This window comes from Podarcis erhardii (assembly GCF_964252035.2).
Source record: "Podarcis erhardii genome assembly, chromosome: 4".
Taxonomy (NCBI): Eukaryota; Metazoa; Chordata; class Lepidosauria; order Squamata; family Lacertidae; genus Podarcis; species Podarcis erhardii.
Window position 1 is genome coordinate 22,818,048 of NC_138508.1, and position 14,632 is coordinate 22,832,679.

At 43.5% G+C, this 14,632-nt stretch overlaps 1 protein-coding gene across 1 annotated transcript in view; it reads right to left on the reverse strand.

The window, feature by feature from the left end:
- GUCY1A2 (guanylate cyclase 1 soluble subunit alpha 2) overlaps positions 1-14,632 on the reverse strand; it is a 161,821-nt gene that overhangs the window by 124,998 nt on the left and 22,191 nt on the right. Inside the window, exons 2-3 of the mRNA XM_081860349.1 lie at positions 12,249-12,310; positions 7,129-7,250 (exon numbers count right to left, since the gene is read on the reverse strand). Coding sequence (XP_081716475.1) covers positions 7,129-7,250; positions 12,249-12,310 — 184 coding nt within the window. The remainder of the gene's footprint in view (positions 1-7,128; positions 7,251-12,248; positions 12,311-14,632) is intronic.

Consider the following 14,632-nt stretch of genomic DNA (forward strand, 5'->3'; position numbering starts at 1 on the left):
TGCAAGTGCAAATTCCCACAGCTTACACCTAGGGCCTTCTGCATGCAAGGTGGATGATCTACCACTGAGCCATGGCCCGTAAGATGATGGGGAAAACACCTAAGTTAGTTGGCTCTGCCTATCATTGGCTCTGGTCCTATCTGCTGCTGATCTCCCAGACTTCCACACAGTACCTGAGAGCATCACTCATCACCAGGCATAACTCTGCCCTGACTTCATGATGTGGACGGGACTTGAGAGGGGTAACAGGCAGAACTATGTCTGGCAATGCATTGGCTCTGATTTAAGAATCCCCTGTGCCACATGTTTACGTAACAGGTTGCAGTTTTCATACGCAACCTGCTGGTAATCTCTCCACGCTGTGAGAACACCATGCAGAAAGCTTGCAGAACCAACCACAACTTCTCCACACCCACCCACCCCTCCAGAATCTCCCTAAATAAAACGTTAACAAATAATTATCCAAGAATGAAAACAACAGCAAAAGACCACGTCATCCGTTTATACCAGAATATTTATTTCCTAAGGGCATGAATTAGCTACTTGGTATAAATATTCAGCAGCCCCAATGATATCAATGGAATCCCAATGGAGAAGTAAGAAATGTTGCACAATCTGGATGGCGCATTGTCTTCTGAACTTGGGAGAGGAGTGTGATTTAAAAATTTCATGCCCGCAGGCAAGAAACAATAGGGTAGGGTTGATGTGGGAGGGTGGGAATTATTTATCCATATCCGCAGGGAGAAAAAGATTATAATCCCAATGTAGTCCCCCAAATGAAGCTCAACACTTACAGTGTTAATGGCTATCCCCCAGCAAAGCAGCAAAGCTATCCCCCAGTCATTAAAAAGTGCACTGCCTTCTCCTCTACCAGGGTTTCCCAAACTTGGGTCTCTAGCTGGTTTTGGACTGTAACTCCCATCATCCCTAGGTAGCAGGAACAGTGGTCAGGGATGATGGGAACGGTAGTCCAAAAACAGCTGGAGACCCAAGTTTGGGAAACCCTGCCCTATACAAACCAGCCCGTCGAGTGAGGTTATCATATAATGGGAAGGCCAAAGTGGTCCCCCCTCCAGATGTTGCTGGACTACAACCTCCATCATCTGTGACAATTGGCCATGCTGATGGGATAGGGCTGATGGGAGTTGGAGTCCAATGTTAACTGGAGGCTATTACTTCCATAGGTCCTTCTATGGTTACTGGGTGACTTTTCTGTGGTATCTGAAGAAGTGTGCATGCACACGAAAGCTCATACCAAGAACTAACTTAGTTGGTCTTTAAGGTGCTACTGGAAGGAATTTTTTTATTTTGTTTTTTCTGTGGTGGTCTATGAGTTATAGAACTCCCTCCCCCCACAGGCTCCTAAAAACGTCCTTTTTTATCTTTAGATGTCAGGTTAACTCTACCCTATTGACTAGAACTTTTCATAATAATAAATCAACCTGCTTTTAGCTGCTTTCAAGGAAGCATCTTGCTGGTTTTGGTTTTTAAGGTTGCTTTGCTTTAATCTGTTGTTGTGGGTATTTTTAATTACGTTTTCATGCTGGTAAGCCTCAGAGACCATAACGGTGGAAATGATGGGATATAAGTTTCTTAAATAGATTTAAAAACACATGGAAGAGTCAAGGTGTCCAAGCCTGACCACCCCCACTTCAAACATAGCACAAAGAAAGTGAAACCATGCTTAACATTGGGAAGGGAAAGGGTAGAAGCATGCTTTCACAAAGCTGGTTCCTGATTTAACAAAACACCAGTTTGCAGGAAGTCAAAAGTACGTCTCCCCTGGTCCAGGAATGCCTGTTACTGCAATTATATCTCAGCCTGCAACCTGTACTGGAATTGTTTTTAGAAGTTCTATTGTTTTCTCGTTCATGTGCTGCTGCCCTAGGGTACTTTTGGAGGAAGTGCAGGAAATATATTTACTAAACAAATAATATTTTTTGTAATCTAACATAGTAGTTTAATATCCCCGTAGTCAAATATTTCTATCTCATCCCCGCCCCTGTTTCCTAATCCAGGACTTGTGCATGGGATTGACTCCAACTGCAAGCTATGGAGAAAGAGATCCATACATGTGGAAATGTTGCTGGAGACTTTCCCCCACACCTGTTCCTTTACATATGATTTTTTTTTCAATAAATCTCATGACTCAGCCCAGTTAATCTTTTCCAGCGAGCCGCCACAATGACAACATCCTATGGGCAGGATTGGAAAACATGGGCTGTGAAATAGAACAGGCCAGCTCCTAAGGCATAAACACATGATAGAAATCTTCAAGGGTCTTTGCAAGACACAACTTGGGGTGGGGAGCTATTTGGTGGTTAAATTCGCACCCTTAAAAATATGCATGCAAGAGGCAAAGAAATTAGCAAACAGTGAGAATTCCCTTGCACAGCTTTCGACACACTATAATATTAAAGTGTGAGAATCGCAAAGCACAATTGCGGAGGGGGTGGGGAGAGATGTTTTAGCTGCTTGCAAATTCCTGGAAAGGCACTAAATGAGCAACCTGCCAGGAATTTCTCCTTCAGAAGAGATGGGGTGAGGAACCTGTGGCCCTTTAGAGGTCGCTGTGGCATCTAGAGGGCAGAGACTGTGCAGTTTGGGAGAAGAAAAGTGTAGGCACCGGAGAGGGCAATAAAAGAGGAAGGAGAGGAAGGAAACGGGCCAAGAGACACCTAGGTGAAGAAGGGGCCACACTCAAAGTGAAGCGCAAAAACAGGGTGCCTGGAAGGCAAAAGCAGGAATGCCTACTCACAGAACTAGAGAGGGGTCCACTTTAAAAGGCCTTTAATCTATCTATGGTATGAAAAGAGAAAAATTCATAAAGGTTTTGAAAACCACATCTTCCGGACTTCCGGGTGAGCGCCATCGACTAATGGCGGATTCCCTCCAAGCTCCGGAGGGAATCGGCTCCGCAGGATCGGGTCTTGTCCGCGGCGACGACGCGGGAACCCTTAAAAATCACAGGCGCGGATGCCTGTGAACCTGGTGACTCGGCGGGCACCATTTGCGCCCCCCCAAACTGCGAAGGAGCCTTTTTAAAGGCTTCGGAATGGGGACAGGGTACGGCACGGTGCTGAGAGTACATTGCTCCTTCTGCGGAGTGAAGCCGCAAGCCATTGTCAGAGAGCGCTGACTTTTTCCTTGGAACAATTGGACTTTAAAGTAAAAACCCATGAGTAAGATGGAATTCGGAATCTAAAAAATCTTTGTTAAATTAGGAACGAGCGGGGAAGGGTTAAAAAGGAAGTCCCCCCCCCCCTTTGTAGATAAGTTAAAGCAAAGAACCTGCTATCTAAGGTCGAGAGAATCCTTTTTTTTCTTTTTCTAAAAGACTTCAACCTTCATGGTTTGATACTATAAGAAATTTTACTGGAGGATAAAAGATTAACTTTGGGAGCTGAAGTTTCATCCCCCCAGACCCGGGAGTGTCCCGCAAGAGAGCCTGTTGATGAAGTACTGAGGAATTTGACAGCTGTCAAATTGGCTGTCAGAGGGAAAAAGAGAACTTTGTTTCTATTGCTTCTGCTGGTTATATTTGTTACAATTTGTTGAGAATAAAGAAGGACTGATACAAATTAAATTGACTATTGGATGTGAGCTGAAAAACATTAAGAAACTAAAATCCCCCTAGAGGGGGTTTAGGACATTACAAGAATGGCTGGAGGAAGGAAAATTCTGACTGAACTGGATAGAATATTTGTTCTCTTGGGAAAGTTACAAGGTGAAATCGATGTTTTGGCTACAAGTGTCATAACTCTGGCCTCAGCAGTAAACAATTTTGTTGAGGTTGATAAGGATTCGAAGCAGGAAGCTCATACAACTGGTCAAATAGAGAAACTTGAGAGTTATGAGAATATGGAGAAGGAGACATATGCTGTCCCTGAAGAAAAGGAAGGAGGAGCTGTAATTTCGCAGAGGCCAAATGAGAGTTGCAATTTGTGGCCTGACATGAAGGCAACAAAGGAGAATAATAACTTGATGTGGAAAGCCTGGCCTGAATTGGTGAGTCTAAAACTGAGAGATCCCCTTATGTGGAGATCTGAAGACCGAAGGATTATAAATTTGATTAAGGTGGAAGTTGGAGCTTTGGGGACATTTGGACTTGAAAGGAGTATGTTTGAGTACCCCATAGGCTCTATTTTTAAGTATGGAGGGCGGGCTGGAAAAAATATGGATCCTGTTGGGCCGAAGCCTCTCCGAAATTTGGGGTTCAACATTAAGGACTATCAAAAAGGCCGGCAGAAAGGGATTTAAAAGCCTCGGATGTGAGATCTCCAGGCTAAACAAGATATTGAACTGATGAACACTTGTTGGGGACTGAAACCGGGAAGGGGGTGGGTGGAGTCTGGGAATCCAAAGGGTATATAATTATAACTTGCTTTGTTTTTATTTTGTTTTGCTATTTGTTTGGAACTGGGGAAAGCCGTGGAAGGGAAATTTTGGTCGACTTTAGGAAAAAATGTTTAAGAATGAGCAACGATGTTTAAGTATTGATGTTTAAACTTGGATAATAAGGATTTGCTGAATTAATAATTTAAATTGGAATACAAGAAGGGGAGGTGTGAGGAGGTCAGAGAAATAAGTTAAATGAAAAGAAGTAATTGGAATTATATGTGTTTTTAAATGTTTTTTTCTCTTTTAAATTTTGGATTTTTGTATTTTTGTTATTTTTTGTTTAATTGTTGTTTTTGTGTGTCTTTATTGAAAATGCTAATAAATATTCATTAAAAAAAGAAAACCACATCTTCCGAAGATCACTGTTAGAGGTGTGGGAGAGGTACAAAAATCTGTTGGAACCAAGACTCCCCCATTGGATTTCACCGTTGGAAGTGATGAGTGTGAAAAAGATAAACATGAGGGGGAGGTGACTAACCTATGGAGAATTGATAGTAAGAGAAAATGGAAAATGAAAACTTATGAAGAGGTGAAAGAATTTGTTTATGATTGGTTGCATTACTATCAGATTAGTGAAATGTTTAAAAAAGATTGTGGATATGAAGGAAAAGAATCAAAATTTCAAATAGAGGTACTGAATAATGATTATAAAAATTTGTCTAAAATGTATAAAATGTTGCTGGAATGGCATACAAAAGATGAAGAGATAAAATCGGTAATGATACATTGGGCCAGAGATTTCGGTTATAATATACAATATGATGACTGGATGAAATTATGGAAAGAAAGGTTAAAATTTACGGCGTGTACCATGATGAAGGAAAATGTAATGAAAATGGTATATAGATGGTACATAACGCCAGTTAAATTGGCTAAAATGTATAAAATATGTAACAAGTGTTGGAAATGTAAAGAAAAAGAAGGAACTTTCTATCATATGTGGTGGGAGTGCAAAAGGGTGAAAGGCTTCTGGGAAATGATATATAATGAATTGAAAAAGATGTTGAGATATACATTTGTTAAAAAACCAGAGGCCTTCCTACTAGGATTGGTAGGTAATGAAATTAATAGAAAAGACTGTAAACTTTTCCAATACGCAGTAACAGCAGCAAGAATACTTCTGGCGCAAAGATGGAAGCAGGAAGAAATTCCAACAGTGGAAGAATGGAGAATGAAACTGACTGAATACGCAGAATTGGACAAACTGACTGGGAAGATTCGATATCAAAACACCCAAAGTTTATTGAGGACTGGTGGAGATTTATCTGAAAAGCATATGTGATGTACAGACAACACTTGTTGGTTTTGAAGAGTCTCTGTGAAAAATTAAGAAATATTGTAAAAAAGAAAGTAGGAGAAAGGAAGAGGAATGGCTAAAGGCAATAATAAGTTCAGAAATGCGTTAACAATAGAAATTTTAACGAAAGATTGGCAGAGAAACTGAGGGAAGTCAAAAATTGATGAATGTGTGATTTAATATGAGCTGATTGGATAAAAATGTTTGGAAAATGGATAAAAATTATTATAAAAAAGGCCTTTAATCATGCAGAATGGAAGACAGACAAGGACCAACAGAGCACTGTTAGGATGGAGTGGGAGTGAGCTTTCCACCACCCACAGTAGCAAAATCCCATAGCTTCTAACTGTGAATATTTCATCAAGGAGAAGCAAAATTCTTCCAGCCCTAGAACGTTTAGAGCATGTGTATAAGAATCTGAAGGAGCTTTTTGAGATTAGCTCACCTATTATCTGACCTACAACTTCTTGACAATGAGCAACACCATTTACAAGCAGTAGATTGCATCCAAAAAACTAAATAATCTATCCAAGGCTTTGCAGCTTGTCAGCAGGAAAACAAGAGTGGGCAGCTATGCCCTGATCCAGCAATGCTCATGTAGAGCCCCAAAGCATAAGCTGAGGCTGTTGCATTCTCTGCAAAGCTATGGCACGTACACCGTGTACATAGTGGGGAATGCTCAGATAGCATCCTTTACCAATCAAGGGGTCTTACTCCAATGGGGTGTGTCTATATGCATCAGGACCCAGTAGATATTTGGCCATCAGGCTTGGGATTTTATTAAAGGTAAAGGGTAAAGGGACCCCTTACCATTAGGTCCAGTCGTGACCGACTCTGGGGTTGCGGCACTCATCTCGCTTTACTGGCCGGGGAGCCGGCATACAGCTTCTGGGTCATGTGACCAGCATGACTAAGCCGCTTCTGGCAAACCAGAGCAGCACACGGAAACGCCGTTTACCTTCCCGCCGGAATGGTACCTATTTATCTACTTGACTTTGACGTGCTTTCGAACTGCTAGGTTGGCAGGAGCAGGGACCGAGCAACGGGAGCTCACCCCATCGCGGGGATTTGAACCGCCGACCTTCTGATCGGCAAGTCCTAGGCTCTGTGGTTTAACCCACAGCGCCACCTGCGTCCCGAGGATTTTATTAGTGGGGTCAAATATGTTGGTATACTTTGAAAAGTGGAGAGATGACGACTGAGGAGGGCGGCTGCTTTTCTGCCCCAATTCCGAGAGGCACCTAGCTAACCACTAACAGTTGGGAACATAACGTTGGACTATAAGGCAATGATTATAGCTGCATGGAAGCAACCTTGGCATTACCAAGCTGAACTCTGCAGAATGGGCCTCCGAGGAAGGGAAAGCTCAGAAAACAAGAAGCGAAACTCAGAAAAACGTCTTCTGCTAATGACACAAATGTACACGGTACCGAGTATATTTGCTGTACATTGGAGGATTCCTGAGACATCTTCAGTTTCGTCGTTGCCAGGGCGGTCTGCATAGGAGCACCGGTTAGAGAGGTTGTGGAAGTTCTTTTCAGCATCCCTGTAACTAGAAAGAAACACAAAACTGATGCATGAAAACAAAACAAAAATAAACTGACATCTTGAATGACTGAACATAAAGAAGGACAAGCCTTCTCAGGAAGAATCAGCATGGCTTCTTCAAAGGTTAAGTTCTGCCACGTCCACATTTTGAGTTATTAAAGCATGCCAGATGGGAGTAATCCAGGAACTTTGGACTTCCAAAATATCCCTCCTCAAAGGCTATGCGTAAACTTAGCAATCAAGGGATAAGAGGAAATGTGCTCTCATTGATTGGCGACTGGCTAAAGGACTGGGAACAGAAAGCAGCAATAAATGATTAGTTAGAGCCACTGCCCAAGGATCTATACCGGGACTGGGGCTATATAAATCTCATAAATGACTACCAGAGCCTGCAACTTAATGTTGTGGTGCATCCATTCCTCAAAGAGGACTCCAAACAACCTGGAACAGTAATCTCAGAGTGCTGTTCAGACCTTTTGGAGGAGTTTGAGGAGGAGGGGGGTAAAAGGACCACTCCCCATGACCTCCCCTTGCTAGGCAATACAGCACTAAGAGGCTTCCAGCTCCAAACATAAGCCCTATATAGTGGAGACAACTGGGGAAGACATGCAATTCTGGAGAGTGGGAAAAATGTGTTTTTACATCCCTCTTCTTGCAACATAACTGTGAGATGAGTGTGTATGAGGGAGCTTCTTAAAGCTCACAACACACATCCTCCCCCAACCTTACTCTCCCACTTTTTAGGCTTCTCCCCCTCCTGCTCTCAACTGTAAATTTAATCAATAAGATTCCCACAATTTACCTGACCTGGTTTCTTTAGACCTTTGTATTCTCTTCCTACCCCCCCCCCCCCTCACCAAACGCTCAATTGCTACCAGCATTCTGTAAGCAAAAGGCTAATGACAGACAGTTTCGGGGGTTTTCAGAAAAGCATCTTTTAATTTACAAGCTTACAGAATTTTGCATAGCTATGGAACCTTTGTTTTGAATGGCCCCGTTTTGCTCCAAATTTGACCCCCCCTGAACCCATTATTAGATTGAATCACCTACAGTCAGAAGCAAGCAAGTGAGATGGTCAAGCTTGTGGGGGGAAAAACATACCAATTTGCTCAGGAAGGGGAGAGAAAAAGGGGTGGACAGACACAGGCAACACAGACACACACTCCCTGTCTCAAGCCTTGAGTCTTAGGAACACAAGCTTTAATGGAAGAGCAGCTCTTTTGCCAGAAGTTTTCCACTCCCTTTCTCCCACATCTGTTCTATATTCTGCATCGAGCTATGAGTAAGGATGCACAGGCGACTCCCCAAGCAATAGTTCTCGTTCTCTCTCTCTCTCTCCCACTCTACCCCAGGGGTTCTCCAGATGCACCAGCCTTATTAACACCAAGGACAGCGCTGCAGCTCAGCTTGACAAAAGAGGCTATGCGATGCACAAGGGCGAATCCCTAAAGCCTAGAGAGTTTCAGAAGCCTGGGATGAATTTTTTTTTGCACCTAGGCATACACCTGATCTGACTTGTACAGCATGCCAAAGCTGCCAGGGCACCCGGGTAATTACATAAGAGCCCACGGCAGCAGTTGGCATTTGCCCCTTGTCACTGCTGCTTAACCCATCTTGGCAGAGGCTTCATCCAAACTATATAGGAAAGGTACAGTGGCCAATATAAACAAGGCGTAGGCAGTTACTCAGGGTTGTTAAGGGTAAATCTCTGGACCATATATAATCTGATGCTGCTACTTGGGTCCATTTTTAAACTGGGGGTGGGGGGGCGGCAGGCAGTGGCGTAGCGTGGGTTGTCAGCACCCGGGGCAAGGCAAGTAATTTGCGCCCCCTAACCCGTGGATTTGCGCCCCCTACCCCCCATATGTTGCGCCCGGTGCGGCCGGCCCCCCCTGCACCCCCCACGCTACGCCACTGGCGGCAGGGTACTGTTTCTATATATTGGTGCAAATGATCAGCTTTTATGGGCTTGCCAGTCTTATTGTAAAAGCAGTCAAGCTTGGATAGCTCAGTTGGTTAGAGCATGGTGCTGATAATGCCAAGGTTGCAGGTTCGATCCCCTCATGGGAAAGCTGCATATTCCTGCATTGCAGGGGGTTGGACTAGATGACCCTCAGGGACCCTTCCAACTCTACAAATTCTATGATTCTAAGGCAATATACGCTCAGCAATTGCTCTAGCATCCCATGGATTTGGTACAATTGTGTCAACAATGTGGACTTCAGGCCCCTGGGAATAATTTTCAGCTTAGAGGGCCAGACAAAGAAGGCGGGTGTCGTCCTCTCATCTGACCTGCAGCACTTGCAGTTTTCCAGGCACCACACAATATTCATGCTCCTCATTCGTGAGGAGTCACTCCTTTGGTGTGCTCTGGAACTCCACATCTAATGGCATGGGGCAGTTGCCTTCACTGTGCTTCTTTAGAGGCTGGCTGAAAACTTTCCTATTTCAGCAAGTGTATCCAGACACATGGGGCCGTTAGCCAACAAAACAGATCCACTAGCAGAAGAATTTCCATTTGTGCAACAGAACTCCCCCCCTCTCTCCGTGTGCCCCTACACTCTCCCCAGATCTGCTCTGTGTAAGAACAACGGCCCCTCTAAGTCCAGCATCCTGTTCTCCCAGTGGCCAACCAGATCTATGAGAAGCATGGAATAAAGGACATGAGGGAAACAGCATTCTTCCCACTGGACTAGATGGACCCAGCTCCTGATGACTCCAAGGGGGGGGGCAATGCAAAAGGCACTGTGGAGTAGGGCTGGGCGATATCTGGTTTTCAACATTGCTCTGTACCGAATCACCAGCTAAACATCGCAATATATCAATGTACCACAATGTCTGAAATAAGGATGGAGCTATGTAAAGGCATTGGCTGGCTTCACTGTTTTTCCCCTCATCGTGATTTTTGCCAGTGCCTGCTCTTGCGATTTGCTGCCCCCCCCCCACTTGCATGAGCCTGGGGAGAGCTGATCTGGCAGAGTTAACAGGGACTGCAGGACTCAAGAGAGAAAAATTTGGGCTTCACGGTTTTCCCCACTTTGTGATTTCTGCATAGCACATATCATCATATCTTGCCAGGTCAAAAATTATGAAACCGGTATCGCAATGTGGACTGGTTTGATATACCACCCAGCCGTACTGCGGAGAGGGTCTGAAGAAGGTGGAGGGGCTTGTGGCTCTCACCATAGACAAGGGTGAGGTGGGAAAGCAGGCTGAGGGGCCCCACCCCACTCCCCAGGAGCCTCATTATCAGGCATCCCCAAGTCTGGCAAAAATCTCCCCATCTCACTAGAGACCTTTCCCCAGCAAATCATCCATCTGCATCGTGCTACTCGGCCAGCTCATGGCATCCCAGTATCAGAAGCAGTACTGGGAAACACAAGCAGGAGAGTGCTGTGGTCCTGTTTCTGGACTTCCCAATTGGCCACTGTGGAAAAAGAATGCTGGACGAGAAAGGACTTTTCCAAAGAAAAAATATTATCATAAACATAGTTTACTGTATTGCTACAACACCATTCCGCTTCACTCTTCGGCTATCAACACAGTTTTCCGTTTTCCTTTCCTTTCTAACAACACAGTGTTACTCACGTACGTAAAGCATTAACTGGAGTAGCACACTCTCTCTAGCAAGGACTAGGTTTAGCACAATAGAAAGGCAGTCTGGCCGAGGTCTGAAATCATTTCCACAAGGCAAATATATCTGAACTGTTTATAAATAAACCATTACATGATTCATTCTACAGAAAGGTCATAGGACTGTATTTACACTCTGCTAAAAAAAAAATCAGAATCCTGAACCGAGGGGGTGGGGGGAAATCCAACTACCTTTTCCTTTTTAAAACAAAAAAAGATAATCCTGCCCCCAGAATTCGTTATGTTATTTGGTGCTGATTTCTTTATTGATCACTTCTGCAAATACTCTAAGAAGTGAGCAACATTAGCATTTAAAACAAAACATTACAATACAATACAATACAATACAATACAATACAATACAATACAATACAATACAATACAATTCACAAGCCACATACAGTTTCTCCATAAAATAGTCCCAAAATAATAAAAACTAAATGTTTTTTTAAAAACATGCTGAATCCACATCTTTCCCTTCCCATGCTGTTGAGTGCACACACAGCATTTCTTTGAGCCAGTAGTACAAAGCTTTCCCCGACTTCTGAAATAAGCTGAGCTACTTCTCCCAAAACTGGGAAGTAGCGCCACAAAGGGATTTTAATTTTAATTTTTTGGCTGGAACTCAGTTCTGGTACCTCTCAAGGTGGGCACCGTCACCATTATAAGAGAACAAGGGAGGTGTTCATGGTGTATTCCAACACCTCTTTTTCTAGAAAAAATCTAGTTCCACATATTCCTGAGGGAATCCAAATTCACCCCTAGCTGAGTCTTAAATACCATTCCGTTTCTTACAGTGCATCCCACACTGTTTACTGTTTACTGAATCTAATGTCAACAGGGTTTTCTGCCAGTTAACTTTGTGGTGTTTCAGTGGTATCCCCGGGGAATGGGGTGGGACAAAAAAACCACACCTCTTGAACCCATTCCTTAGAAATCATGGGACAAAGAGAAGCGTGAATGATCCCTAAGAGAAATTCCATGGTTGTGGACAAAACTGTACCAGTAGCTTACAACAAATAAATGGATCTTTCTGCGTTGAGAAGAAGAAAAAGCTAACATGAGCTGAGCAGTTGTGGGCATCCGAATTCTATGAACAGCAGCACCACAGCCATTTGAGAATTGGCGTAACAAGCTAGCAATGAAGAAGACACCTGGGGAAAGGCCATAGCTCAGTGGCAAAGTGTCTGCTTTGTATGTCAGAGGTCCCAGGTTCAATCCCCGAGGTCTCCAAGTAAGGGCAACTTCCTATGCGCCTATGAGGTGTTCATGTTAGCAAACATCATAGAATCATAATGTCACTTGCTTCTTATTGTCACCACCATCTATCTATCCACTCCCCGTTTTTTGAGAAATGAGCTCTACTTACCCAATAACTTGATGCTCGTAATGCTGCAATGTCCTCTGGAGAGTCTGCCTTATGGTCTGAGGCTACAGAATAAACAAAGAAAGAATGGTTTTGTTTTTTTATTTTAAAAAGTTATTAGCAGTTCGTCAGCCAGCCTAGCACTCAGCACGATGTCTGGAGGTGACTACTGATTTTATCGCTTAATCTAATGTATGGTGTGTTTCTTTCCCAATTACACTTTTTCTCTCTCTCCTCACACATCTGCTGTGCTTCCCCCAGAGAAACGGGAAGAAAGCAGCCCAGAAGTAGCAAGCTGTTTTTATTCTACAAACACATCAATATTTCAAGGCTCTTCCCTGATATTTTAGTCCTCCATTAAATCAGCAGTGGTTTCTTTAGCCAGCGCTGCTTAATACAAAAAGCAGCAAACAGAAAACACAATGGGCCCATTCACAAGTCACAGCACATCATAAACCATAGCTTATTGTGCACAACTGACTCAGGCACACTTCGCTCCTCTCCACTCGTGCCGAGAGCAATAAACACACAATCCTCTGGCTTAGTGTTACATCTTGACCAGAGATCATGGTTTGTTTCATGTACAACAAACCATAATCTGCAGCCCAAATTTGCCCTTTATCATGGCAGAGACATAGCGTTCAAACATAATACTAAGACGGGAATTATGGTTTGTTTTCTCTTGGTGAGGAGAAAAGTAGGCATGGTTCACTCATGAGCAGTATGCCACATGATAGCTTCCAGCAGCCAATCGGAAGCCACGTCGGACGTTTGGCTTCCAAAAGACTTTCACAAACCGGAACACTCACTTCCAGGGTTTCATACACACACGCTTCATATACACACGCTTTCATATACACACGCTTCAGGTTTCATACTCCGCTAACCCAGAAATAATGCTTCAGGTTAAGAACTTTGCTTCAGGATGAGAACAGAAATCATGCTCCGGCGGTGCGGCAGCAGCAGCAGGAGGCCCCATTAGCTAAAGTGGTGCTTCAGGTTAAGAACAGTTTCAGGTTAAGAACGGACCTCCAGAACGTATTAAGTACTTAACCCGAGATACCACTGTATTTCTTACCCACCCTTCACTGTAAGATCCCAGCGCAGGTTAGAAAAATGAAATAAAAAATTCTGAAAACAAACTGCTACAATTACTTTTTTTTTTAAAAAAAAAAACATTCATAAGGTACAAAAACAGTGCAAATGTGAGGACCACAAAACAAAATACCTCAAAGGCCAACTTAAAAAGGTATATCATCAGATTATGGTGAGAGCTGTACGCTGAATATGATAGACCCAACTCTGTGGAGCCAGTCACAGGGAAAATCTTCTCCTGGGCCATTATTCCCCACACTTTGAGCAGGGAACAACCAAGAGGGCCCGTTTTGCTGATCTCATCACCCGAGAAGGTGGGTAGGGCTTAAAACAGTCTTGTATGCATAAGGTTTATATGCCGCCCAACTTGCAATGTCATCAGGCCAACTCACAATTTAAAAATCAATAGAAAACAAATACAGTGGTACCTTGGGTTTAAGAACAGTTCTGTTTATGAACGATTCGGTTCACAAACTCCGCAAAACCAGTAGTGTCCCGGTTTGCAAACTTTACCTCGGTCGAAGAATGGAATCTGAATGGTGGAAGGCCTCAATAGGGGAAGTGTTCCTTGGTTTAAGAACAGTTTCTGTTTACGAATGGACTTCCGGAACGGATTAAGTACGTACCACTGTATTATCAAGTAGAACAAGCAATACGAAAGTTGCACCAGCAGAAAAATGAGTATAAAAACAGCATAAAACTACAAAGAAATGCAAGAGCAATAAAGAAACAGCACTAAAAAACAAGAAGGAAAACATAACTATGAGACAGCGACAGACATAGGCAGAAGAAAAAGGGTGGAATGGATCTGTAGCTTCTGCCTGCATCTGTCACTGGAAGCAGTCTCCTGCTTTCTGCCATTGCTGGAGCCAATCACCCAAGTGTCACTTGCAGATCCATTCCAGCCTTGTTCTTCCGCCTGCATCTCTCTCTGCTTCATTCCTCCTCCCTTCTGCCTTCATCTCTCCCCATCAATGCTTCCCTGAGTCATGGCAGCCGAGGGAGCCAGGGTTGCCACCTCGTACTGTCTCTTCCCTACTGCAATACCTGTAGGAGTTCTTATATGACAGTGATCATTCATTTGGCATGCATCTTGATTTGCTAGCAGGATGTTTCTATGTCCCCCATTTACAAACCTTTCTTCATCCCATACTTTTTTCAATGCATTTCCCTGTCACTTTCCAAGTTGCAAAGAAGTCCCATTCTTTTTTTCAAGTGGATTTGTTGAGCTGGAGCGACAGACCACTTTAACCTACTTTAATTGTGCAAACCTAAATTTCCAGGCATGTGCT